Here is a 24,842-nt window from a genome sequence, read left to right on the forward strand (position 1 = left end):
GTGTCTTGTCTCCTCACCTGGAATGGCAAGACGGCCATCCTCTGCTTGGGATTTCCTGCACTGGACCACAGTCTAGGAAGAAAGCTGGGGCAGTCCGTACAGCTCATCTCACTCATCCCCCTCTCTAAGGGACTGTAGTCCTATACTGCAGTATCTGGAATTTTTTAAAAGTTAAGCCTGGGCCCTTGACTCCATCACTACTCTCTCTATGTGCATTTATGACCTGTTTCTCATTACACTACTAAGACGTTACATCAGCACACACTTCTTCTACTACATTCTTTTTTTTTTTTTTTTTAAGATTTTATTTATTTATTTGACAGACAGAGATCACAAGTAGGCAGAGAGGCAGGCAGAGAGAGAGAGAGAGAGAGAGGAGGAAGCAGGCTCCCCACTGAGCAGAGAGTCCGATGTGGGGCTCGATCCCAGAACCCTGAGATCATGACCTGAGCCGAAGGCAGAGGCTTTAACCCACTGAGCCACCCAGGCGCCCCTACTACATTCTTTTTAATGGCTGAATACTGTTATACTTTATGAATCTAATTTGCGCAATTAATCCTTTATTTCTAGAAATTTAAGGATTTCCAGACTTATTTTTCACAAACAGCACTGCCATGAGCATTTTCATACTTCCCTCTATACTTAACTTTAGTTTCTTTAGGTAACTAGTCACAGAATCTTGGGGTCAAAGTCTTGCATATTTGTAAAGCTTTTGATGTTGACAAAAGGTCTCCCAGAAAGATTTATACTCCCATTCACAGTATGTGAACTTACATTTCCTTTAAAACTCTTCAGTGGAAAATATGCATTAATTCAGTATTTTGGGGGGGAATGTATACTATGTGTTAAGCATTGTGCTAAGAGGATGGAGACTTACAGATTAATAAAGCCACTGACGCTGGCCGGAGAGAATGGAGTCCTTTCAGGAAGTGATACGTAAAGAAACAATGACAGAGCAATGCCATACAGCTATAATACAGGTGTGCCCCAAATACCAATGGTAAGGGGAGCCTGGAAGGAAGAATCCAGCCTAAGAGTCTGAAGTGATTATGAAAGAATGAAGAGTGGGGTCATGAGACATACCTGGGGAGACACAGTAGAATGAGGCAGACCCAAGAGTCAAAAGCGACTCATGTCTAGCTTGGGAAATTGGGTGAGCTGGTGATACCATTCATTAAGGCTGGGAATAATGGGAAACAGTCCAGGTTTGACCTGATACCTTTATTCAGAACTGGACACTCTACAAGGTGAACAGATTCACATTATCATGAGTCAGCAGCATAAATGAGCACGGTCCAGCTGTCCAACTGCTAGATTTGAAACTGAAGCCCCCCCAACTTAGAGGTCTGACTTACTTTCTAAAGCACTGAATGAATCTGTGTTCTTTTTATTTTACTGTATCTCAAATCCTGTACCCTATAGTTTAGAAATGACTTAATAATCTTAATTAAAAAGTAACTGATTATTATAGGTTCCCAATTCATCTTTCAAATTTATATTTCTAATCTTCATCTTGGAACTGGAAATGGAAGGCTTTTTAATTCTATCATGGGGTACCTGGAGATTCCAATGGTTCTAACCTTTGTTTGGATCCCCGTTGAAAGGGGAGAAGGAACTGGCTATATATTTACTATGCTACTCCCCGTTTTTAAATAGTACATAATTTTCTAATGCTTAAATAAGTTACATTCCCAGATTTTACTAAGAGTAACAAGAACACTCAAGTGCAGTTATTAAGAGTTGAAACTTATTTGTAACTGATGACTAGCCCCAGATGACTACATTTTACTTCTTCCTGTTTAAATCTGAGAAAGAGGGCACTGCTGTCATTCTTCCTCTACATTTCCATGCTCTGCCCTAGTACCCTCTCACAGGGCTACTGATACCAAGAAGAAAGGTGTGTACTGGAAAAGAGATTCGTAATAGTCCCAGACAACCCAGCTATCTTTCAGCGAGTGAAAACATCAACCATTATACATCTGCATCATGGAAGACCACTCGACCATAAAAAGCAATACTACTGATAGGCAGCTGTGATGACCCGCAGGGGAATCACGCTAAGTAAAAGAAGTCAGTCTCAAAAAGATACATACTGTATCATCGCATGACACCCATGCATAATTGTAATTTGATTATAGTGACCATTACGTGAATACATTATAAAATTGCATAGAGCTATACACACACACTAACACACTAAAACAGACTTTATAAATGGGTCAGACGCTTTCTGGACTGTTCTTTTCCCTCTTTCTTAAAAAGGAAAGACAGGGTGGGGGGCAGGGACAGGGTGGCTGGGTTATGGACATTGGGGAGGGTATGTGCTATGGTGAGTGCTGTGAAATGTGTAAGCCTACTGATTCACAGACCTGTAGCCCTGGGGCAAATTATATGTTAATTAAAAAAAAAAAAAAAAGGAAAGACAAATCCTTTACCTGTGTTGCAGTTTGATAGGGCTTCTTTCGTCAGATCAATCACAGAATCGAATTTCTTCTTCTCTACAGCCTGAAAAATTGTTAGAAAATGAAGATTTGCCTCCATAGCAGAAAATATTCTTTTTAAAGATTGTATTTATTTATTTGAAAGAGATCACAACTAGGCAGAGAGGTAGGCAGAGAGAGAGGAGGAAGCAGGCTCCCCGCTGAGCAGAGAGCCCGATGCGGGGCTCAATCCCAGGACCCCGGGATCAGGACCTGAGCTGAAGGCAGAGGCTTAACCCACTGAGTCACCCAGGCACCCTGCAGAAAATATTTAAAAAAAAAACAAACACTATAGCTTAATTGAACTCTTATTATTAGGAGAGAGGGGCTGAGGAAATACTACATGGTTTCTGAGAATATGACTAAGGAAAGTCCGAGTTAGTCTGGTAAATAAGTAGGATTGTGAAATATGTTTGTCCCTAACTGTTTTAATATTTAAGCTAGACTGGAAATCTGGGTATGCTCACTAATCAGGCATTAATGTTACAGAGAATGAAGTCACCCCCCCACCCCCACCAGGCTGCAACACTAAGTTCACAGAACTAACATACTCAGATGAACAACATTCAGAGACAAAATTTATTACTTACTGTAACTTCTGTTTTAGCACCAGGTGAAGTACTAGAATTTCCTGATGTGTTTTTTCCAGTATCTGAAAGAAAAATACCAACATTTGACAAATGTATTAAACTATTAGATATTTATGAACTTTGTAACATATGAGTGCTCAACACAATGACGATGCTCATTAACCGTTTATTACATAATCACAAAAAAGGAACTCAATTGACATGACTCATTCCAAATACCGAGGAACCAATTCAAATAATAAAAAAAATCTAATTTGGGTTCAAAAGATTTTGTCCTTCTGTAACTTTACAACTATTGGTAACTCTTTTTTGAAAATCCATCTGTAAATACATATGGCATTTGAGGAAACAGACTTGGAAATAAATGTACATATTCTTTATTCACAGTACCTCTAACCCAGACTCTGGAGATGACTGAGGAGCATTCAATTCAGAATAGGAGAAAACCTCAGATAAATGCTTACTGTCCCTTGTAAATATCTGATTCACAATCTGAACAGTCTGAGCCCTGGGGGCAACTGAGTGGCTGTGTAAGTGGCGGCAAAGCTTTCCGAAATCAAGATGCAAATATACTAAAATGTAAAACATGAACAGGAAATGGGGAGTTTTGATGAGAACTTACAGGCCAAGAAGATAGCCATTTCAAGAGAAAGGAACTTTACTTGAGATCTGAGGGTAAAGATTTTTACCTAAGTTGATTAAGATAGAAACTCTAAATAGAGGAACAACTCAAAAAACCAAAAAGTTCAAAAAATCAAAGATGCTAAAGAATAGCCAAACTTTAAATCTTAAGATGAAACAAAAAACCAAAAACCAAATCCCTACCACCAACACATGCCAGGGCAAACAAATATTTCATGTAATGAAATATATGAAAGGTTAAGTAGTTTTGTAACTTACAAATCCATTAAACACTGAAAACAAACAAAAGGCCATAAACTAAATAAAATAAATAAAATCACGAGGTTAAAAAGAAACCTCAGTTAAATTAAGAAATCATTCATTTATTCAGATAATATTAATTATGGATTAGAAACATTTTTGAAAGTAGAATTAAAATTTTTATTTTATTGAACGATAATATTCAATTCTCCATTTTAATACAAATACTGATTTGAGGCTTTCTAATTTCATAGATCATATTTTAATCAACTTAAGATACCTGTTGGATTTGATGTATTTGGAGTTGTCAAATTAGGACTTTCCACAGAAATCAACATAACATCATCATTGTTACTAAAATGATAAAGAAAATTAAAAACAAAAATAAACTAAATATGCATTATCAGGCTGAAACATGCAATCAATGGTTAGAATTCTCTGACTTAACATTTCATAACTGACTTGTTTAATCTAACAGTTGTGGCAGGAACTGGAGATAAACCGAATACCCAAGAAACCCTGTGTGTTGCCAGTTACATGACTGTAAGTGTCCAATAATGGATCCTTAAAACTTAACAAAGACCCATTTACAATGAATCCAAATATATAACCTATAAGTATACAATATACATAAATATACAATATATAAATGTCACTCTAGAACATATACTCGCCTTGATGAAAATGAAAAGTATAACTGAATAAAACACCAGTAAGACACTTGGACTCTTACGGATATAGGACTGTGACAAATAAGGCTATTAAGAAATTAGTTCTCGGGGCACCTGGGTGGCTCAGTGGGTTAAAGCCTCTGCCTTCGGCTCAGGTCATGATCCCAGGGTCCTGGGCTCGAGCCCCTCATCGGGCTCTCTGCTCAGCAGGGAGCCTGCTTCCTCCTCTCTCTCTGCTTGCCTCTCTGCCTACTCGTGATCTCTGTCAAATAAATAAATAAATAAAATCTTAAAAAAAAAAAAGATTAGTCCTGCCACGATTCTACATTACATCACTGTAGTAGAAAAACCAACCACACATTGACTAAACTGAAAAAGATGGTAAATGACACTCATCATGGTTATCGCTCCCACTTGACCTTGACTCCTCTTTCATGAGTTTGACATTTACATCAAAATCTTTCTTAAGATCTTGACACACATTTCTTTGAGCCCATAAAATGTCTAAATGAATTTTCTATGCACAGTTATACCACTTTTTTATAGATTATTTTAATTTTCAGGTTTTGCATTTAGGTCTGTGTTCCATTTCAAATTATTTTTGTATATGGTGTGAGGTGAAGAGGGCAGGTTCGCTTTTCCCCTCTGGCTATTCCTGTAATAGTTGTTGACGGTCTTTTCTCCAATAAATTACCTTGGCCTCTTTGCTGAAAACCAACAGACGATATATAATAGTCTCTAATCTGGCCACCAATTTATGGGCCTATCCTAAGACAACACCATTGTCTTAATTACTATAACTTTATAGAAATCTTAAACTTAGGTAATGTGTGTCTTCCAACTTTGTTCTTCTAAAACTACTTTCATCTTCTAGGTCTTTTGCATTTCACTTAAGTTTTCAATCAGCTTGTTACTTTCTATAAAAAAAGGCTGCCAGGAGTTTGATTGAGACTGCATTAAATGTACAGAATGATTTGGGGGAAGTGACACTAATAATGAATTTGCCCATATACTTACTGTCCCTAACCAGCCTTCCCACCCACACCTCCCCACCAAAATCCTATAGCACGGTGGTATGCTTGTTATAAAGGATAAACCTACACTGACACATCATTATCACGATCGAAGTCCATAGTCTATAACACAGTTCACTCTTAGTGGTGTGCATTCCATGCATTTTGACAATATGTAATGATACGTATCCATCATTACGGTATCATCCAGAATAGTTACACTGCCCTAAAAATTCCTGTGCTCTGCCTGTTCATCCCTACTCATCAGCCCTGGAAGTATTTGATCTTTTTACTGTCTCCATGTTTTTACCTTTCCTAGGATGTCATGTAGTTGGAATCATACAGTATATAGCCTTCTCAGACTGACTTCCTTCATTTAGTAATACGCATTTAAGTTTCCTCTGTTCTTTTCCTAGCTTCAAAGCTCATTTCTTTTTTAGTACAGAATAATATTCCTATTGTCTGAATGTAATGATTTATTTATCCTTCACCTACTGAAGGAGATCTTGGTTGCATCCACATTTTGGCAATTATGAATAAAATTGCATTGTATATGACTTTATTTTCTCTTCTTCTTCTCCTTTTCTTTTTAAGGTTTTATTTATTTGACAGACAGAGATCATAAGCAGGCAGAGAGGCAGACAGCGGGGTGGGGAGGCAGGCTCCCTGCTGAGCAGAGAGCCCGATGCGATGCAGGGCTTGATCCCAGGACCCTGGGGTCATGACCTGAACTGAAGGCAGAGGCTTTAACCCACTGAGCCACCCAGGCGCCCCTTTATTTTCTCTTCTTAGCCTATCAATTATACTTTTTTTTTTAGGTGGTTCCCTTAAAGTCTGCAATATAAATTTACAACTAACTCAAGTCCACTTTCAAATAATACTATACTGCTTCACAAGTAGTACAAGTACCTTACAATAACAAAATATTTCTAATTTCTCCTGCCTGTTCCTTGTATCATTGCCGTTACTCTTTTCATTTAAGCACACACACACACACACACACACACACACAGTGTTGCTATTATTTTGAACAAACTCTTGTCAAATCAAGAAAATAAATGTATTTCTGTTTTACTTTCATTCATTCCTTCTCTGAAGATCTTCTTGTCTTTATGTAAATCTGATTTTCTGACTTATTTTCCTTCTCTGTGAAGAATTTTTAACACTTTGGATGGCAGGTCTATATACCCTAAATTTTTGTCTGAGAAAGTGTATTTCTCCTTCACTTTTGAAGGACAATGCCATAGAGTACAGAATTTTAAACTGATGGTTTTGTTCTCTCAATACTTTAAAATATTTCACCTCCACCCTCTTCTTGCTTGCGTAGTTTCTAAGGAGAAGTTGGATGCAACTCTCACCTTTGCTCCACTCTGGGTAAGGTGTTTTTCCCTCTGGCTTCTTTCATTTTCTGAATTTTAAATATCTTATGCCTAAATGTAGTTTTTTGATATTTAGCCTGCTTAGTGTTCTTTGAGCTTGGTATTAACATTAATTTGGGGGAAATTCTTAGTAATCATGGCTTCAAACAGTTTTTGTTCCTTTCTCTCTACACATCCGCACCCTTTCCCCTTCTGGTGTTCCCATTATGCTTAAGTTATTTCCTTTGTAGTTTGTCCCACGTTCTTGTATTATTTTGCTGTTGTCTTGTTTCTGTTTACTTTTCTGAAGTTTCTGTTGTCAGACTTTCAAGCTCAGTGATGCTTTCCTCAGAGGTGTCTATTCTACTAAGTCAATCAAAGGCATTCTTCATTGTTACTGTTTTGGTCTCAAGCATTTCCATTTCTCTGCTTATTTATCCACCCGTTTTTGCATTTTTTTCTACTTTTTTTTCCACTGAAGTCTTTAGCAGATAGTTTTTCAAAATCCCTGGTCTGCTAAGCTGAACACTTCTGTCATATCTGAGTCTGTTTCTGATACTTATTTAGTCTCTTCAAATCGTGTTTCTTGCCTTTTAGTACATCTTGTGATTTTTTTGTCGTTGTTGACAGGTGGACATGACGTACTGCGTAAAAGGACCTGTGATAAACAAGCCTTTAGTAACGAAGTGGTTTTACTAATACTATGACTAGCTCTCAGTCTTTCAAGTAAGCCTGTGCCCCTGGAGTGTGAATTTCACTAGCACTTCTTAGTCACTCACCCCCTTTAGGTGGTACAGATGGCTGGAGCCGCTGAAGTTGGGTATTCACTTTCTCCATATGGAAAGCTAGAGGGAGCAGGAGTTGGGAATTTCATTCAGTCAGGTCGGTTTAGTAGTGGTTTCTCCTAGGACAAGGCCTTATTAAGAACAGAGTGGTGTGGAATATTCGAAAACGTTCCTTTTGCCAACTGGCTACTGCAAGCATGAAGGGACTTTTCTCCAATATTCACCATCAGGACCTGGTAGAGTTCCTGGAGGTAAAACACAAAATTATGGGTCTCCCCCTGTAGTTTTTTTTTTTTTTTTTTAAACTCTTGATTTGTCTGTTCTGAGCCTCCGGCAATTACAATTTACATCTTCCTAAACTGGCATTGATTCCCACGGAAGCTTCTGCTTTTCTGCTCCAGTTCCCCGTGTTGTGATTACCACTTCTGCCTGTTCGTCTCTCCGGTTTGGGGAGCAGTATTTTGCTCTGTGGCCTCACTTGTCTAATGGATCTAAGAAGAGGTGTTGATTTTTTGTTTGTTGAGCTTTTTACTTGTTAGAATGGAGTGATGACTCCTTACATGCTAGATCATGAATCTGAAATGTACCTCGTAGTTCTGAAGTTAGGTCTTACAGATGTTTTGGTAATCATATCCCTTTGTATATCATGTTCTTTGACATTATTGTAAACAGTATTGATTTTTAAATTTGAAATTCTGTTTGTTGCCCATATGCAGAAACACTATAAGTAGTATGACTTTATTATATATATACACACACACACATACTTACACACATGTACAACATAAGAGGAACAGTATGAGATATATACACATATGTACCCTATGTAGAAGGACAGAAAAATATTTTATATTACACACATATTTATTATAGCCAGTACTTTCATCTCTTTACCTTTGGACAGATCCAAAATTCCTCTGGTTTTATTTTCCTTCTGCCTGTAAAACTTCCTTTAACATTTCTTGCAGTGCACGTCCGCTGCTGATATATTCTCCACACCCACCCCAACATTTTTTAGTTTGAAAAATGTCTGTTTTCCCCTACAATCTGAAAGATATTTTCACAGAGTGTAGAAATTTTAATACATAGTTTTGCTTTCAACACTTTAGAGATGCCTTTTAGTTTGCAGAGTACGCAGCAAGAAGTCTCCTGATTGTATTTGTTTGTTCCTTTCTATGTAATGAGTTTTTTTTTCCTCTGGCTGTTTTTAAGATTTTCTAGTCACTACTTTCACCTTTTTTTTCCTTTTTAAACATTTATGGGTTTTGAATTTTCACCAAATTTGGAAAAATTTTAGATGTTACATCTTTCCTCTCTCCCCACCCCCACAGCCTGGTGAAACTACAGTGATATATATATCTATATATTAGACCACTTAATACTGTTCCAAAGGTCTCCAATGCTCTGTCCATCTTCTTTGTTAGTCTTTTTTCTCCCCATGCCTTTGTTTGAACAGTTACTATTGCTATTCTACTGTCTTTTTAAAAAAATCAATAATTATCCTAATTTTAATGTTAATCCTAACCAGTATACTCTTCACACTTAGTTATTGTCCTTCAAATTTCTAGAAATTCAACTTGTTTTTTTTTTTTTTTTTTAATCTGTTATTTTCACATTTTCCTTTATATTGTTGGGACATGAACACTCAATGATATAATAGCTGTTTTATGTTGTTGTCCATCAAACATACTGTTTCTAAGTCTGTTTCTAGCATTTTAGTTTTCTCCTTGTTATGAATTATATTTTTTGCTACTTTGCATGTCTGGTAATTTTTGATTAGATGTCAGACATTGTAAAATTTACACTGTTGAATGATGAATGATGTTTCATTCTTTCAAAGAGTGGTGGACCATGGGCACGGGGGTGTTTCATTTGGTTAGGTGTCTGCCTTTGGCTCAGGTCATGATCTCAGGATCCTGGGATCAAGCCCCTAGTTGGGCTCCCTGCTTAGCGGGGAGCCTGCTTTACCCTCTCCCTCTGCCTACTGCTCCCCCTGCTTGTACTCTCTCAAATAAATAAATAAAATCTTAAAAAGAAAAGAAAAACAGTGCTGGACCCTGTGGAATGCAATTAAATTACTCAGGATTACTCGCATCCTTTGTGTCCTTTTAGTTTTTTGGGAGCAGGCCCACTGAAGTTTTTAGTCTAGGACCAAGCCAGCCTCACTACAGCTACACCCACCTAAGGACTCTCTACCTGTTATTCCATTGTTCATTATAGTCAGTGGGAAAGCAAAATGTTCCCAGCCCTGTACAATATCCAAAAATGTTTGGTCTTCTTTCCAATGGGTCTTTCCCCTGCCTCTTATAGTTTCATCCTCTGCAGGCACAGATCTGCATTCAGCCTATGATTCAAGAGGTTCCCTCTGCAGATCATCAGAGCTCTATCTTTACACAATTTGCTTTCTTTATTGTTCTGCCTCATAAATTCTAGCCAACTCAGAGCCCCCAATCTCTGATCTAAATGTAGCAAGACCTCTAGAGGCTATTTGAGCTCCTCCTGCCCCTGCCCTTTACCTGCAAAATGCCTCCAGGCATTAAGCTTGAACAATGGTAGGGTGCATTTCACCTGTTTCCCTTCTCCCAGGGAGAGAGTCTTGTGCTCCCTGTTGAACAATGTCTGCACACAGTTCTTTTTCTTTTTTACTTTGGTCTTCTGTTTGTTGACAACAAAAGAACAATTCCTGTAGCAATTCATACTTCATGGGCAGAAGCAGACATTTCCTACACATTCATTTTAGAACTGTTTTCATGTACATTTTAGAACAGATTTAATTCAACAATTTTCCCCAAATTTATCAATAAAGAGATTCTAACAGCCATTATTACTAAGTTCAGTAAACAAAAACAAATGTTCAGATCTAAATTTTATCAAGAATATTTCATTCTTCTTTCCATTTTTTGTCTCTAACAAAACCTAAAGAGTTTATTTTGTATATTTTTTCCTACTAGTAATAGTCATCATAGATTGATAACTGTATTTAGTTTGTTACTTAACCATAAGCAGTTCTTTTCAGATGTTCACTAGAGTCAAAATCTCTTTATCAATCTCAAAATTCTCCATTTAACATTTCTAAAATATTTCTAACTTTTTGTTTTTAAAAAGTTCATGTATTTAAGTAAATTCCACCCCCAAGATGGGGCTCGAACTTATGACTCGAAGATGAAGAGTCACATCCTCCTCCGACTGAGCCAATCGGGCATCCAGCCAGGCATCCCAATATTTCTAATATTTTAAGTATTTCTCCTTGCTGCTATAGTACATCAAATATAGCATTATTCAGGAGTTTAAGAAACCAAGCAGAAAGACTTTAAAAAGCAGAGTGGAATTTTTGGCTTTCTCATGGGGATGAGGCAATAAAGATTACAAATTGGGACCCACCAAGGTGGAGGGACCCTAGTGAACACTCCAAGCTTTCAGCTGGGAATCCATAGAGGTCTGTATCTTAAGAAACACAGTGAACTAACTAGAACTAACTAGAAGGAGCCTTACCACATTAACAAGCCTCGATCTCTACCAATGTCTGAGTACATCAGGTGACCAGGTCCTGCTCAGCCAGAGAGAATAAATATTGTGTACAGGAAGATGATATTATTCCAGAGCCTCACCAGTTTTTCAGAAATTATCAAGCAGGCCAAAAGACAGAGCCAAATGATCAGAAACTGACAGAAAAACAATGGAAACAGTTATATAGATGACCCAGATGTTGGGGTTATAAAACAAAAACATTAAAAGAACTATGATTAATACTTTTTAGAATACTGAGGAAAGATGGATATAGTTAAACCACATGGAACATTCATCAGAAAAGTAGAAACCATGAAAAAAAGACTATAATGAAATTAAGAAGTCAATTCATACAAACACACTATTACAAAAGTGGAAAGACTTGGAGTGGAAAAAGATATTTATAGTACACATATCTGACAAAAAACTTATGCCAGGCAACTCAAAGGGAAAACATGCAAAAGTCTTAGAGAAACTTCATAAAAGGTATGAAAAAGGCTAACTAACATAAAAATGTGCTAAACTTCATTATTAGAAGGAAATACAAAATTAAAAACAACACATGATGCTATAAACATACCCATGTGGTTAAGCAAAAAAGGCAGGTATTAACAAGCAGTGGCAAGGATATGGAAGGACAAAAACTTCATTATACTTCCTAATGGGAATATAGCTTTGGTATGACCTCCTTGGGAAAGTGTTTAGTAATATCTTATTAAACCTGAAAATACATACACTCTATGACCTACCAATTCCATTTCCAGGCAAATGTTCAACAGAAATGTATGTACATTCACCAAAAAACATGTAAAGGAATGTTCATAACAGCACTACTCCCCAATCTGCAAACAGCCCAGATGCCCATTAACAGTTGTGAGTAAGTAGAATGAGGTGCATTCGTGTGATGAGCACCATACAGCCACAAGAATGGATACATGGATAAATGGATAAGCAACAGCACAGATGAACCTCACAATGCGTAATGGTGGCAAAAGAGGCAAGACACCGAAGAGTTCACTGAGTATGACTCCATTTATATAAATGTGAAAATCAAACAAAAACAACTTATGGTGTTAAAAGTTCAGATAGTGATTCCTCAGGTCGGTGTGTTAGGGATGGGATTAGTGACCGAGGGTGAGGCATGAGGGAGACTGGATGCCACTGATTTGATCTTGAAGATATTTACAAAATGTGTTTACTTTGTCCAAATTTGCCAAGCAATACACTTGTTTGTGCAGGTCTCAGTGGGCATTATGTCATTTAACTTAAAGATTATATATACATAGATAGGGCATGTCTGTGGAGGTAAAGTTGTTAAGTAGGTAAGTTGTTAAGTAGGTAAGTTTCACTTACCGTGAAAAAGTCATCTATCTGCAAACTAAAGATTGAAATTCTGTGAGCATTTATTGACACATTACTTTTATAAAACTATTCCACTGGTTGCTACCAACGATAGCTGGGTTTTGTTTTGTTTTTTAAGATTTTTAAAGTTTATTTTAGAGAGCAAGAGCAAGCTCTCTAAAAGCTTGCTTTTAGAGAAAGGGAGACAGAAGGAAGAAGGAACAGGAGAGAGAGAATCTCAAGCAGACTCCCCCATGAGCTTGAAGCCCGATGGGGGGCAAGATCCCACGACCCTCAGATCATGACCTGAGCCAAAATCAAGTGTGAGGCACCCAGGTGCCCCAGTGATGGCTGTTTTTTAAATGAACCATATCTGGGAGGAAACTGAAGACATCGATGATTTTCCTGTTCATCTGGATGTACCTAACCTATGTTTTCTACATGCATTTTACCCTTGGAAAAAAATTTTGTGTCTAAAATTATTAATTATAATTCTCCAGGTAATGTTATAATGTTGTAATTTCAGTTTATGGGTTCTGGAGACAAACTTGTCTGGGTCTGGGTCTAAATTCCACTGGTGGCTTTAGTGGCTTGGTTACTTACTAACAGGGTTTTGGGGGCAAGAAACTCTGCCTTGGTTTCTTCATCTATAAAAGATGGAGAAGTTTTATAAGATTAAATTAATGTTAATGAAGAATGAGTAGGAAGGAGCACGTGCAACACTGTAGGAAATTTCTTAAAATACCGTGGCTGGTAACTGCTTTTCCCCCTTTGATCTCTACAAATAGTTCTTCACATGAAGTTCAATGCCAGGCTTATGTTTTAGACATAATTAATGTTTCATTCAATCAAGATTGGTGGAATAGTCTGTTCCTGGGTGCCTTACAACTTGAAGCTTCCTTTCCCTTTTGGAAATGATTGCACATAACGGCATTTTCTTCCTATTTAAACAAGTTCCTTTTCTTCAAACATGTGTTCTGGTTCATAAGCCTTCTCTTCTATGAACTTGTTCAGCTCAGCTGTTACTGCCTTTCCCATTTCCTACATATTCTCAAAAGAAAAATTTTAAACTTCTAAATCCAACCATTACTATAGACATAGAAAGTTAGTTGTGGCACTAATTCCTTCAATACTTGGGATTAACAGAAAAAAAACAATTATAAAACCTCCTGGCTTTCTTTAGAGTTTTAATAATAGTGGGAGCAACATGTTTTTGCTTTCTTTTTAAAAGTTCCTCTATTTCTGGGGCGCCTGGGTGGCTCAGTGGGTTGGGCCTCTGCCTTTGGCTCAGGTCGTGGTCTCGGGGTCCTGGGATTGAGCCCCACATCGGGCTCTCTGCTCAGTGGGGGGCCTGCTTCCTCCTCTCTCTGTCTGCCTCTCTGCCTACTTGTGATCTCTCTCTCTCCGTCAAATAAATAAATAAATAAAATCTTTTAAAAAAATAAAGTTCTTTTATTTCTTAAATATTTTTTGAAAAATTTTAAATAAATTATATGTATAAAGAAGTACATAAACTGCTACGTAGAACAGCTATGACAGAACCCCCACACTTGAACAATTTGAGAAGCTATTATTTTTAAAAATCTTAAGAAATTTAATATATACATACGTATATATACATATATATATGTGTGTGTGTGTGTGTGTGTTTGCTTGATATATATATCTTTGCAGACAACAGAAAGCTGTGGTAGAAGCCAGGACTTAGGGAACTGAGATCCCAGAGAGAAAGAGGGTATACAGAAGTGGGCTAGACAATTGCCAATGGTGTTCCTCTTAGGGCATCTGTCAATGAAGCCTTTCGGGAATACTGAGAAGCCAAGCAGAAGGTGGCTGATAGCACAGTGGATTGTATCAGGGAGACAAAAACTGGAATATACAACCAGCAAAAGGAACCATAGGAAACACTCCAATCTTTCTGGTGGAGTCTTAGAGGGCTATGCCATAGGTGGAGTAAAATCAAAACAGACCGAGTCTTATAAGGGTTACAAATAAGCCTCAGTTGTGCTCAATTCCTGATTAGATTTAAGTTTATTATCTAACACGATGGCTTAAAAAATAAACATTTATTATCTCAGTTTCTGTGGGTAAGGCAGTATGGAGCACTATAGTTGGGGGTTTTGGCTCAGGATCTGTCACCGCAGTCAGGATGATGGCAGGAGCTGTAGTCATCTGAAGGCTCAATGAGGGCTAAAGGTCCTACTTCCAAAATGGTTTACTCCCATGGCTGTTGGCAGGGCACCTTACCATATGGGATTCTGCACAGGCTGTCCTCTTAAACTGTGCTTGCTGCCATGTTAATATGGCAGTTAACTTGCCCCAGAGCAAGCAATCCAAGAGAAAGAAAGGAAGCTATGATGCTTTTTATGATCTAGTTACATACTGCCACTTTTGCCATATTCTATTTGCTGTCACTAAGTATAGCCTAAGACAAAAATTAGACTCCAATTTTTAAAGGAAGAGTATATTGAAGAATGTGTGTCCATATTTTAAAACCATCAACAGAGCCTATGTCCCTCTCTCTGCTGCCTGCCAGAGTGTAGGGTGAATCTGTTCTGATGGAAGATAACATCATTTAGAATCTCTAAAATTTTCAATACACAGTGTCCAAGATTCACACATAAAATTAGCAATTAAGATAACAAACAGGGCAAAAATTAAAAAAAAACAGCAAATAGAAACAAAGTGACCTGCATACAAGGGTCATGAGAAATGGATCAGAAAATACAGTGATTAAAATGTTCAACACATGGACAACAAGATAAAGAATTTCACCACCTCTGTCTACAGAAAAGAACACAAAGGCAGGGTGCCTGGGTGGCTCAGTCAGCTGAGAGTCCGAATCTTGATTTCAGCTCAGGTCATGAGCTCAGGGTTAAGGGATGGGCTCAGCACTGGGTGGGAGCCTGCTTAAGAATCCTTCTTCCCTTCTCCATTTGTCCCTCCCTCACTGCTCATGCATGTACATGCCCTTTCTCTCTAAAAATAAGGAAAGGGGAGAACTGAAAATTAAGCAAACGGAAATTAACAATTCGATACAATGGGTTTAACAGCCACTTGGATCCAGCTGAAGAGAGGATTCATAAACTGGAAAATAGGTTGGTAGAAAACATCCAGACTGGAGGATGGTGTGTACCAAGATGCATGTAATGGAAAAACTGCAGGGAAGAAGAGATGGAATGGTGCTGAAGGAATTCTTAAGAGATAATGGCCAAGAATTTTCCAAGATAATGGAAGACACAAAACCTGACTCATGAAGAACTGTGAGCCCCTATCAAGATAACTTAAAAACAAACACTAAACCCAAGACTCCACAACTAGCATCATATAGTATACTAATGAAAACCAAAGAGAAGTAGAAGATCTTAAAAGCAGAAATACATTATCTTCAAAGAAGCCACAATAAGACTGAAGCTAACTTTTCAACAGAAATTATAGAAATCAAAAGACATGTAATGACATCTTGAAAGTTCTGAAAGGAAATTACCTACAATTCAATGCTCCTGTTAAAATATCCTTTAAAAATAAAGACAAAAAGGAATTATTTCCAGACCAAAAAAACCTGACAATTTTTCTTGAGCAAAACTAAAAAAAGAAATAACAAAGTTCTTCAGGCAGAAGGAACATTTTCCCAGATGGAAAGATGGAAATAAAGGAATAAATGGAAGAGCAACAGGAGGGGTAAATATGTGGGTAGCTCTCAGCGAATAATGACTCTACAGGATAGTGGTTTCATCTTGTGAGATTACAATACAGCTGACCTTGAACAACAAGGGTTTAACTGTACAGGTCCACTCACACATAGATTTTCTTCAATAAATACAGTACTCTTAAGTGTATTTTCTCATGATTTTTAACTATTTTTTCTCTACATTACATTATTGTAAAAATATAGTATATAATATATTTATACAAAATGTTTAATTGACTCTTTATGTTATCAGTAAGGCTTCCAGTCAACAGTAGACTATTAATAGTTAAATCTGGGGGAGTCAAGAGTCATGTGTGAATTTTTGATCGTGCATGGGGTAAATGCTACATTATTTGACAGTCAACTGTAATGTAAAATTAAAATGTGTGAAAACACAAAAGAGGGAGGGGGAGCGGTAAGTGGAGTTAGAGGATTCTAGGGTCAAGCATTACCTACAAAAATGGTAAAAGTACTAATTCATATTGGATTCTAATTATTAGAGTCAAGAATCTAAATCATGATCTTTAGGACAACTTCTAAAGAAACAATGAATGATGTATAATTAGCAAGGTAATGGGGAAAGAAAAAAAAAAGATTAATCCAAAAGAAGGCTAAAATAGTGATAGACACACAGACACAAATAGGGGAAAAGGCCCATTAAATAGAAGGGATAAAAGAAAACAAGTAGTAAGATTGTAGTTATGAGCCCACGTATTTCAGTAGGATTACATTAAATATAAACTAAGTTTTCTGGGGTGCCTGGGTGGCTCAGTGGGTTAAAGCCTCTGCCTTCTGCTCAGGTCCTGATCTCAGGGTCCTGGGATCGAGCCCTGCATTGGGCTCTCTGCTCAGCAGGGAGCCTGCTTCCCATCTCTCTCTCTCTGCCTGCCTCTCTGACTACCCGTGATCTCTATCTGTTAAATAAATAAAGTTTTTAAAAAAATCTTAAAAAAAAACCCCTAAATTTTCTAATAAGTAGTTAGCTATTTTTGAATTAGATTAAAAACACATGTAGGGCACTGGGTGGCTCAGTTGGTTAAGCAACTGCCTTCCACTCAGGTCATGAACCCCAAGTCCCGGGATCAAGTCCCGCATCGGGCTCCCAGCTCCATGCGGAGTCTGCTTCTCCCTCTGACCTTCTCCCCTCTCATGCTCTCTCTCTTTCTCTCTCAAATAAATAAATAACTAAATAAAAATCTAAAAAAAAAAAAAAAAACCATGTGTAGTTAATAAGTAACTACTAAGGATGCAGCCGCCGCTCACGTAAATACATTTTATATGACCAGCACTTCAAAAACCCACATGCCTCTATCCTATATCATAAGTCTCCTCCATAAATGGCATTTGTAGTGCTAATTTCTTTGTTTTAGTCTTGAGATTTACCATCTACCCCTGACTTCCTATATTGTTTTTTTTTTTTTTTTCCTGGCCACTTCTGAGCTTTATTTGAATGGAATCCTACTATTTGCATCTGCTCTTCCATAATATTTTTGTGGGAGTACCTTGTACAGCTGCACGTGACTGCAGTTTTTCCGTTTCCACTAATACACAGAATTCCACTGTATGGATTTACTGCAATTTATTCTTTTCAACTGTAGATGGGCTTTTTGTCCTTCTGGTTTTCGACTGTTACGGAAAATGCTAATAAACATTCCTCTACATATGTCCCATTGGACATTAGAGGGTACATATCAAAGGATGGGGCTGTGAGGCCAAAGGATATTCAGATCTTCAGTATTTTTAGATAATGCCAAGATTTTTTCTAAAGCATTATACCAATTTACCGTTGTAACAACAAACTGTTAAATAAAATCAATTCCCTTTATTTCAAAACCTCACCAATACACCTAGTATTGTCAGATTTTAAAATGTTTTACTTTTCCTTACCTGATATGAAAAGGTATCTCTGTGACTTTAATTTGTGTTTCTCTGATTACTAATGTAGTTGAGCACCTTTTCTATGTTTAATACTGGTCATGGAATTTCTCTTTCGTGAAGTAGATGTACAAGTCTTTTGCCCATTTTTCTTTCGTGTTATCTGGCTTTTACTCGTTGATCTGAAGTTCCTTCTATATCCTCAGTACTGTGCTCCTAGAGGTTCTGTGTGCTGCAAGTGTTTTCTCCCACTTGATGGACTATCTTCTCACTAAAATTTTAGTAGCTTGAGAGAAGTTTCTAATTTTAATATGGTAAAATGGATCTTTATTATTTTATTGCAAAGGTATTTGTGAATTTGTGAAATCCTTCCTTACTGCAAGTTCATGAGGACGTTTTATATTCCCTTCTGAAAGTGTTGTAATTCTCCTTTAGATACTGAGTTCCTTAATCCACAGGAGATTGATTTTTATGTGCCGTCTGACAGAGAGCCAATGTCTTTCATATTTTTCTCAACATGAATAGCAGAGTAACTACACCATTTACTAAAAGTCAATCATTTCCCAGATGGTGTGACATAAAATCTCCATCACATATCACATATACTATGCATGGATTTCTGGATTCTCTGTGACACTGCTCTATTTGTCTGTCACTTGAATTGAATAATATCACATTATTATAAGTGCGGCGGTTTTGTAGTACCCTGATACCTGATGGCAAATTCCTTCCTTCTTGTTTTTCTAGTTGATGTGTGTCTTGGTCTCTTAATCCCCTGTATTTACATACACATTTTAGAATCAAATCAGCTTGTCAAGTTCCATAAAATTATAGACTGGAAAACTGATTGAAACTGCATTCTATAAATTAATTTGAACAAAAGTGAAAATATTCTATAAATATGGCATTGTCCAACCCATAAACATTGTTCATTTTCCACTGAATTCTTCTTTACTCTTAAAATTTTATAAGTTTCTTCAGTTATTATATATATTTCAAAACCTCACCAATACACCTAGTATTGTCAGATTTTAAAATGTTTTACTTTTAAATATTATTAAAATATTATTAATAATATTTAAAAATTTAAATAATAATTACTATTTAATAATATTAATTACTATATAATAAATACATAATATAATATTAATTAATGATATATAATAATAAATCGTTTAATAATAAATAATTATTAAATAAAATATTTAATATTTTTAAATATTATTAAATATATTCCTAGGTTTGGTGCTGCTGGATGGGTATCATATCTTCAAGATATTTTATCTTTAAGATATTTTTTAAAATATCTTTTAATTCCCTAATTGTTTGTATCTGCTATACAAGAATATAATTTCTTACATGTCTGAGATTGGCAACCTTATTAACTTCTTGTTAAATCTAATAATTTATGTGTAAGTTACTTTGGATTTCCTACATTATATACCTACCCCAATCATCCAAGAATAGTAATATTTCTTCCTTCTTTTTCAATCCATTCTATACTGACCTCTTTTTCTTTCATTAGCCAAGAGATCCAGTATAATGTTAAAGTGGTAAGAGCAGGCATCCTTCTGTTTTGTAGCTCAAAGAAAATACTTCCAATATTTGGCCATCAGATCTGTTTTAGAGTTTTTGTAGATCTCGTTATCAGATTAGGGAAGTTACCTACCTATTCCAAGTTTGCAAAGAATTTGTTTTTAATCATAAACAGGATACTTTATCAAATCCTACCTCTGTTGTGAGTTAATAATGATTCTTACTCTGGTACATTACAGTAATTGATTTTTTTTAACTATTGAACTAACCTTGTAGCATTCCTGAGACAAACTCAACTTTTATAGATTGTTGGACTTGGCTTTACTAGTATCTTGTTTAGGATACCTGCATCTATTTTATGGGTAAAAATGGACTGTAATTTTCCATTTCTGTAAAATGTTAAAATTGATTTTAATACCAGAATATCACAATCATACTAGATTTTAGTATCTAGTCTCATAAAACAAACTGGAAAATATTCCCTCTTTTATTTTTTGGAAATTTGTTTAAAACTGGTGTTGTTTCTTTATTCTGTGTTTTGTAAAACTCACCATTGAATCTACCCATCATGGTCAAGTTATATATACTTGTTAGCATGGCTGCCTGGCAAAAGTTTCATAAATTCTTCCTTCATTATAGAATATAAGGTAGATTGCTCATGTCATAGATAGAAGCCATTGATAAATTTGACTTATTAGTAGTCTAAATACTGCTATCTTAATGGGGTCTCTACTTTTTCACTTTTTTTGGTAAGCTATTACTGTTGTTACTTTTTTATTAACATATAATGTATTATTTGTCCCAGAGGTACAGGCCTGTGAATCATCAGGACACTTTTTCACTTTTATCACTACCATTTTATTTTTCCTTTTTGCCACTTCATGAGTTTCAGCACACACATGAAGAGGGGTAACAACAAAGACTCACTGAAATGTGACTCTTGCATTCACAAACTGAATAAATGCCTTCTTCATAGCAGCTTCCTGGTTCAAAACTAAAATGCAGAACTCACTATCATGCAATATTAGGGCTTCTTCAAAGAGTCAAAACTGCATGTAAATTCCCCCAAACCAAGGATCCACTGCAAATGGTACAGATTTGTAATGTCTCGCCTTCATTTTGTGGCCTCCTTGAGTATGCATAGCTATTTGGGGAAAGGGTGGTGTTCTTCAAATAATTTCTTATTTTGAGTTTTGTATTTTCCACCTTTTAAAAGCTGGAGTACAATTTATCACATAAAAGGAAAACCTGAGGACATTCTAAGGAGTTAATGGTTAAGAATAAAAAAATAATACTCTAAAGCTCCAAAACTTGCAAATCACTAGACCAAAGAAAAGAACTCATTAAAAAGCCCCTCCCCCAACATTAATCAAGGCAGGAATCCCCACTCATATCAGTTAAACTAAATGACTTCTTCCCTAACAGCCCTGGATCTTTTAGACTAGATCAGAGGTTAGAGGTCTTGGCTGCTTTTCGACTCAATTAAACAAATAAATTAACCTGTTCACTGTCATGTGAAGTTATGATTCATGATAATGCTTTCAACCTATAAGAATCAAATACTTTTAGGCACTTTTTTCCTACTCTTACTTTCCTAGCCTTACTCTCCTCTGTAACTTTTGTAAGCCACTATATTATAGAACCTTGACTTTTCCATGTATAGATCACAAACCATGGGAATGACGAAGGGATCACTCTGCTTACCATACCAAAGTTGGAATAAACCACAATGGAAAACCCAATCCCCTAGCCAATTCAAAACTTTATTTAGTACTGGTGGGGTTTTGTTGTTGTTGTTGTTGTTGTTTTAAGTAAACTCTACCCCCAGTGTGAGGCTCAACCCACTGCCCAGATGATCAAGAGTCGCAGGCTCTACGGACTGACCAGCCAGGCGCCTCTATTCGTTACTGTTAAAACCACCATGATCTAAGCTCTGGACAACCAGTTCCATTCCTTCATAACAGACAAGAATGAACATGAACCTTTAAACTGTTTCCATTCTTAACTGAGAAATGGTATGTTTACAAGCACATAGTTAGGTAACTTTATGCATTTTTGTAGAAAGGCCTACCTTTCCGAAACAGCCTCATCATGATCCCGTGATAAATTAACCTTTTCACTTGCTGCTTCTGAAGGGTTAGAAGGTTCAGAGCTCACAGAATTCTTTCCTTCATCTGGACTACTGACTGACTCTGAATTCTTATCCAAATTCATGGTCTCTGAACTTGTAGCCTGTTAATTGGATGAAGAAAATGCAGTTAAAGGGGCTGTTACCACTTGTGTTCTTCCACACAAATTTGATAGGTAAAATTTCACTTGGAAAATGTTCTCAAAATATTCTTGAACACATATGGCAAAACATATGTTAAATTATATGTATTTCAATGGCTCTTGACAATGCAGGCAGCGTCTTTGCCAAAATGAATTTAAAAAATATTTATAAGAAATAAAAATAATGACAGTCCAAATCAACTTCCTAGCTTGGGTGGAAAGGAAAAACAAATACTGAAGTAGTTAGACAACATTTTGTTCCTATGAGACTGTTTGAGGAACTCAGAAACATTCGACTGTAACAAGCACACTTTTACTTTCACTATACTAATAATGAGTGAAGACCAGAAACAAATCAAACTTCCAACTTGTTCTTCCAGTTGAGTTTTGTTTAAAACTTGACGTTTTAGTCTATGCTTTGAGAATGTGCAGTATTTTAAACAATTTGTATCTTAAACAATACAAAAGGGTCAAACTGGTTGCCCAACTCATGAGCTTTTCTGGTGGATAATGTGAACAAAGATGCCTGTACACAAAGACAGACTTCTGAAATGTTATTAAGGTTGCAGATTCTATATGTAGAAATAGGTTCAAACAACACTGGAAAACAATGGCAAAAAATATGTGGTATCCTTTCAGTGCCAGCACAGACTGGCTCACTTTTCCCTGCTACTCTCATCTAAGCATAATGAAAAACCCTGGAAATAATTCAAACAGATAATCATAAAATGCCTCTGAAAGGTGGAAAGAAAAGGGCAGACTGCCCGAGGATCCTGAGATTGCAGAGAGGAAGCACAGGGAGCCCCCTCGGTTTTCTTTTTGTCATCTATGTATCTTCTACAACAGGTGCCACAAATGTCAGGGACCCATTCTTCTCCCCAAACCCAGAGCAGGGGTGTCTGATGCTCCACTCCACACTGCAAAATCAGCAGCCATATTCACTGCAGTGCTAGTGTCATCTTGGTCCCCACCGGACATGTGGGGCAGCGGTAGATGTAACCGGCTGCAGTAACAGTATCGGCCAAGCCCAGCCAGGGACCACGCCCCAGGACTCCACACCTGAAACAGCAGTAGGACCATCATCCCTCATTTGGGACAGCCAGGGGCAAGGACTCCTCAAGGACCAGCGTTGCTGCGGGGCTGCATCCTTTCTGGAGGTTTCAGGGGAGTGGTTCCTTTTTCCCAGCTTCTAGGAGCTGCCAGAATTCCTTGGCTCATAGCCCCTTCCTCCGTCTTCAGGGCAGTCATCCCAACCTCTGCTTCCACTGTCCCATCTCTTTTTTCTGCCTCTGACCTTCCTGACTCCTTTTTGTAAGGACCCTTGTGATTACACTGAGCCCACCAGGATAATCTCCCCATCTGTGAGCTTCTTTTAGCACATAAAGCAACACAGTCACTGGTTCTGGGGATTAATCCATGGATTTCTTTTGGGGTCATTATCCACCACTATCAACCTCTGTGGCAAAATTAACACAAAAGTGACATTTACACATTATATCCAGCATTCAAGGATGCAAGGACCATTCACCAAGGAAAGCATATCTTGGGTTACAAAGTAAGTGTCAATAACTCTCGACACAGAAATTTTACACAGTGTGTTCTCAGATCAAAATAAAATTAAATTAGGTATCAATAAAAGATATTTAAAAAGGTTCCAAATGTTTGGAAATTAAACACACACTTCTAAATAATTCATGGGTCAAAGAACAATACCATAAGGGAAGTTATAAATTATTTTCAACTGATGAAAACCAAATGGATGTCTGCGTGGCTCAGTTGGTTAAGCACCTGCCCCAGGTAAGGCTCCCTGCTCCGTGGGAGTCCGCTTCTCCCTCTCCCTCTGCCCCTCCCCCTGCTTCTGCTCTGTCTCTCAAATAAGTAAAATCTTAAAAAACAAAAACCAGTACATCAAAGATTATAATATCTGTAGTCAGAAGTGCAATGTCTAGGGGTGCCTGAATGGCTCAGAGGGTTAACGGTCTGGCTCTTGGTTTCAGCTCAGATCGTGATCTCATGGGTTGTGAGACTGAGCCCCAAATTGGGGTCCATATTCACCATGGACTCTGCTTGAGGTGCTCTCCCTCTGCCCCTACCCCCACTCACACATGCTCATGAACTCTTTAAATAAATGAATCTTTTAAAAAAGATTTTATTTATTTGTCAGAGAGAGAGAGAGAGAGAGAGAGCACAAGCAGTGGGAGTGGTAGTCAGAGCAGGCAGAGGGAGAACCATGCTCCCTGCTGAGCAAGGAGCCCCATGCAGGACTTGATCCCAGGACCCTGGGACCATGACCTAAGCCAAAGGCAGCCGCTTAACTGACAGGGCCTCCCAGGCATCCCTCTAAATAAATAAACCTTTAAAAAAAAAAAAGTGCAATGTCTAATCACTGAGAAGATGCTTAGAAAAAGCAGTGCTTAGAGGGAAATTCATAGCTTTAAATGTTTTCTAGTAGAAAAGAAGATTAAAAATTAATGCTCTTTCTCTTAAGCTGGAAAAAGAAGAACAAATCATATCCAGTGTAAGTAAAAGTAAGGAAATTATAAAAAACAGAAAAGAGACATGGAAGAGAGAGTAAGATTTTTAAAACCCTAGTCAAGACTGATCAAGAAAAAAAGAAAACACAGATTACTGGTATCAGAAATGAAATAGTGTATCACTATAGATATACAAATGTTAAAAGAACAGGAAAATTTTGTCAATAATTTATGTCAACAAATTCAACAACTTAGATAAAAGGAACACATTCTTTGTGAAGATAATTTACAAAACTGATACGAGAAGAAATAGAAAAATCCGAATTGCCCCTTACCTATTAAAGAACTGAATTTCAAGAAAAAATCTT

General features: G+C 37.1%; 1 protein-coding gene across 7 annotated transcripts in view; it reads right to left on the bottom strand.

The window, feature by feature from the left end:
- The window catches only part of ATF7IP2 (activating transcription factor 7 interacting protein 2), a 51,673-nt gene that overhangs the window by 4,707 nt on the left and 22,124 nt on the right, over positions 1-24,842 (bottom strand). For 6 of the 7 annotated variants that reach the window (XM_032836337.1, XM_032836340.1, XM_032836342.1 and 3 more), the window contains 4 exons: positions 21,801-21,961; positions 4,233-4,306; positions 3,071-3,132; positions 2,436-2,505 (listed from right to left, as the gene is read on the bottom strand). In XM_032836337.1, the coding sequence (XP_032692228.1) occupies positions 2,436-2,505; positions 3,071-3,132; positions 4,233-4,306; positions 21,801-21,961 (367 nt within the window). Of the gene's footprint in view, positions 1-2,435; positions 2,506-3,070; positions 3,133-4,232; positions 4,307-21,800; positions 21,962-24,842 lie in introns of those variants that run through there. The other variant, XM_032836341.1, reaches the window with a different exon arrangement.

Source organism: Lontra canadensis, unplaced genomic scaffold (genome assembly GCF_010015895.1).
Source record: "Lontra canadensis isolate GAN:19392208 unplaced genomic scaffold, GSC_riverotter_1.0 scaffold91, whole genome shotgun sequence".
Classification (NCBI taxonomy): Eukaryota; Metazoa; Chordata; class Mammalia; order Carnivora; family Mustelidae; genus Lontra; species Lontra canadensis.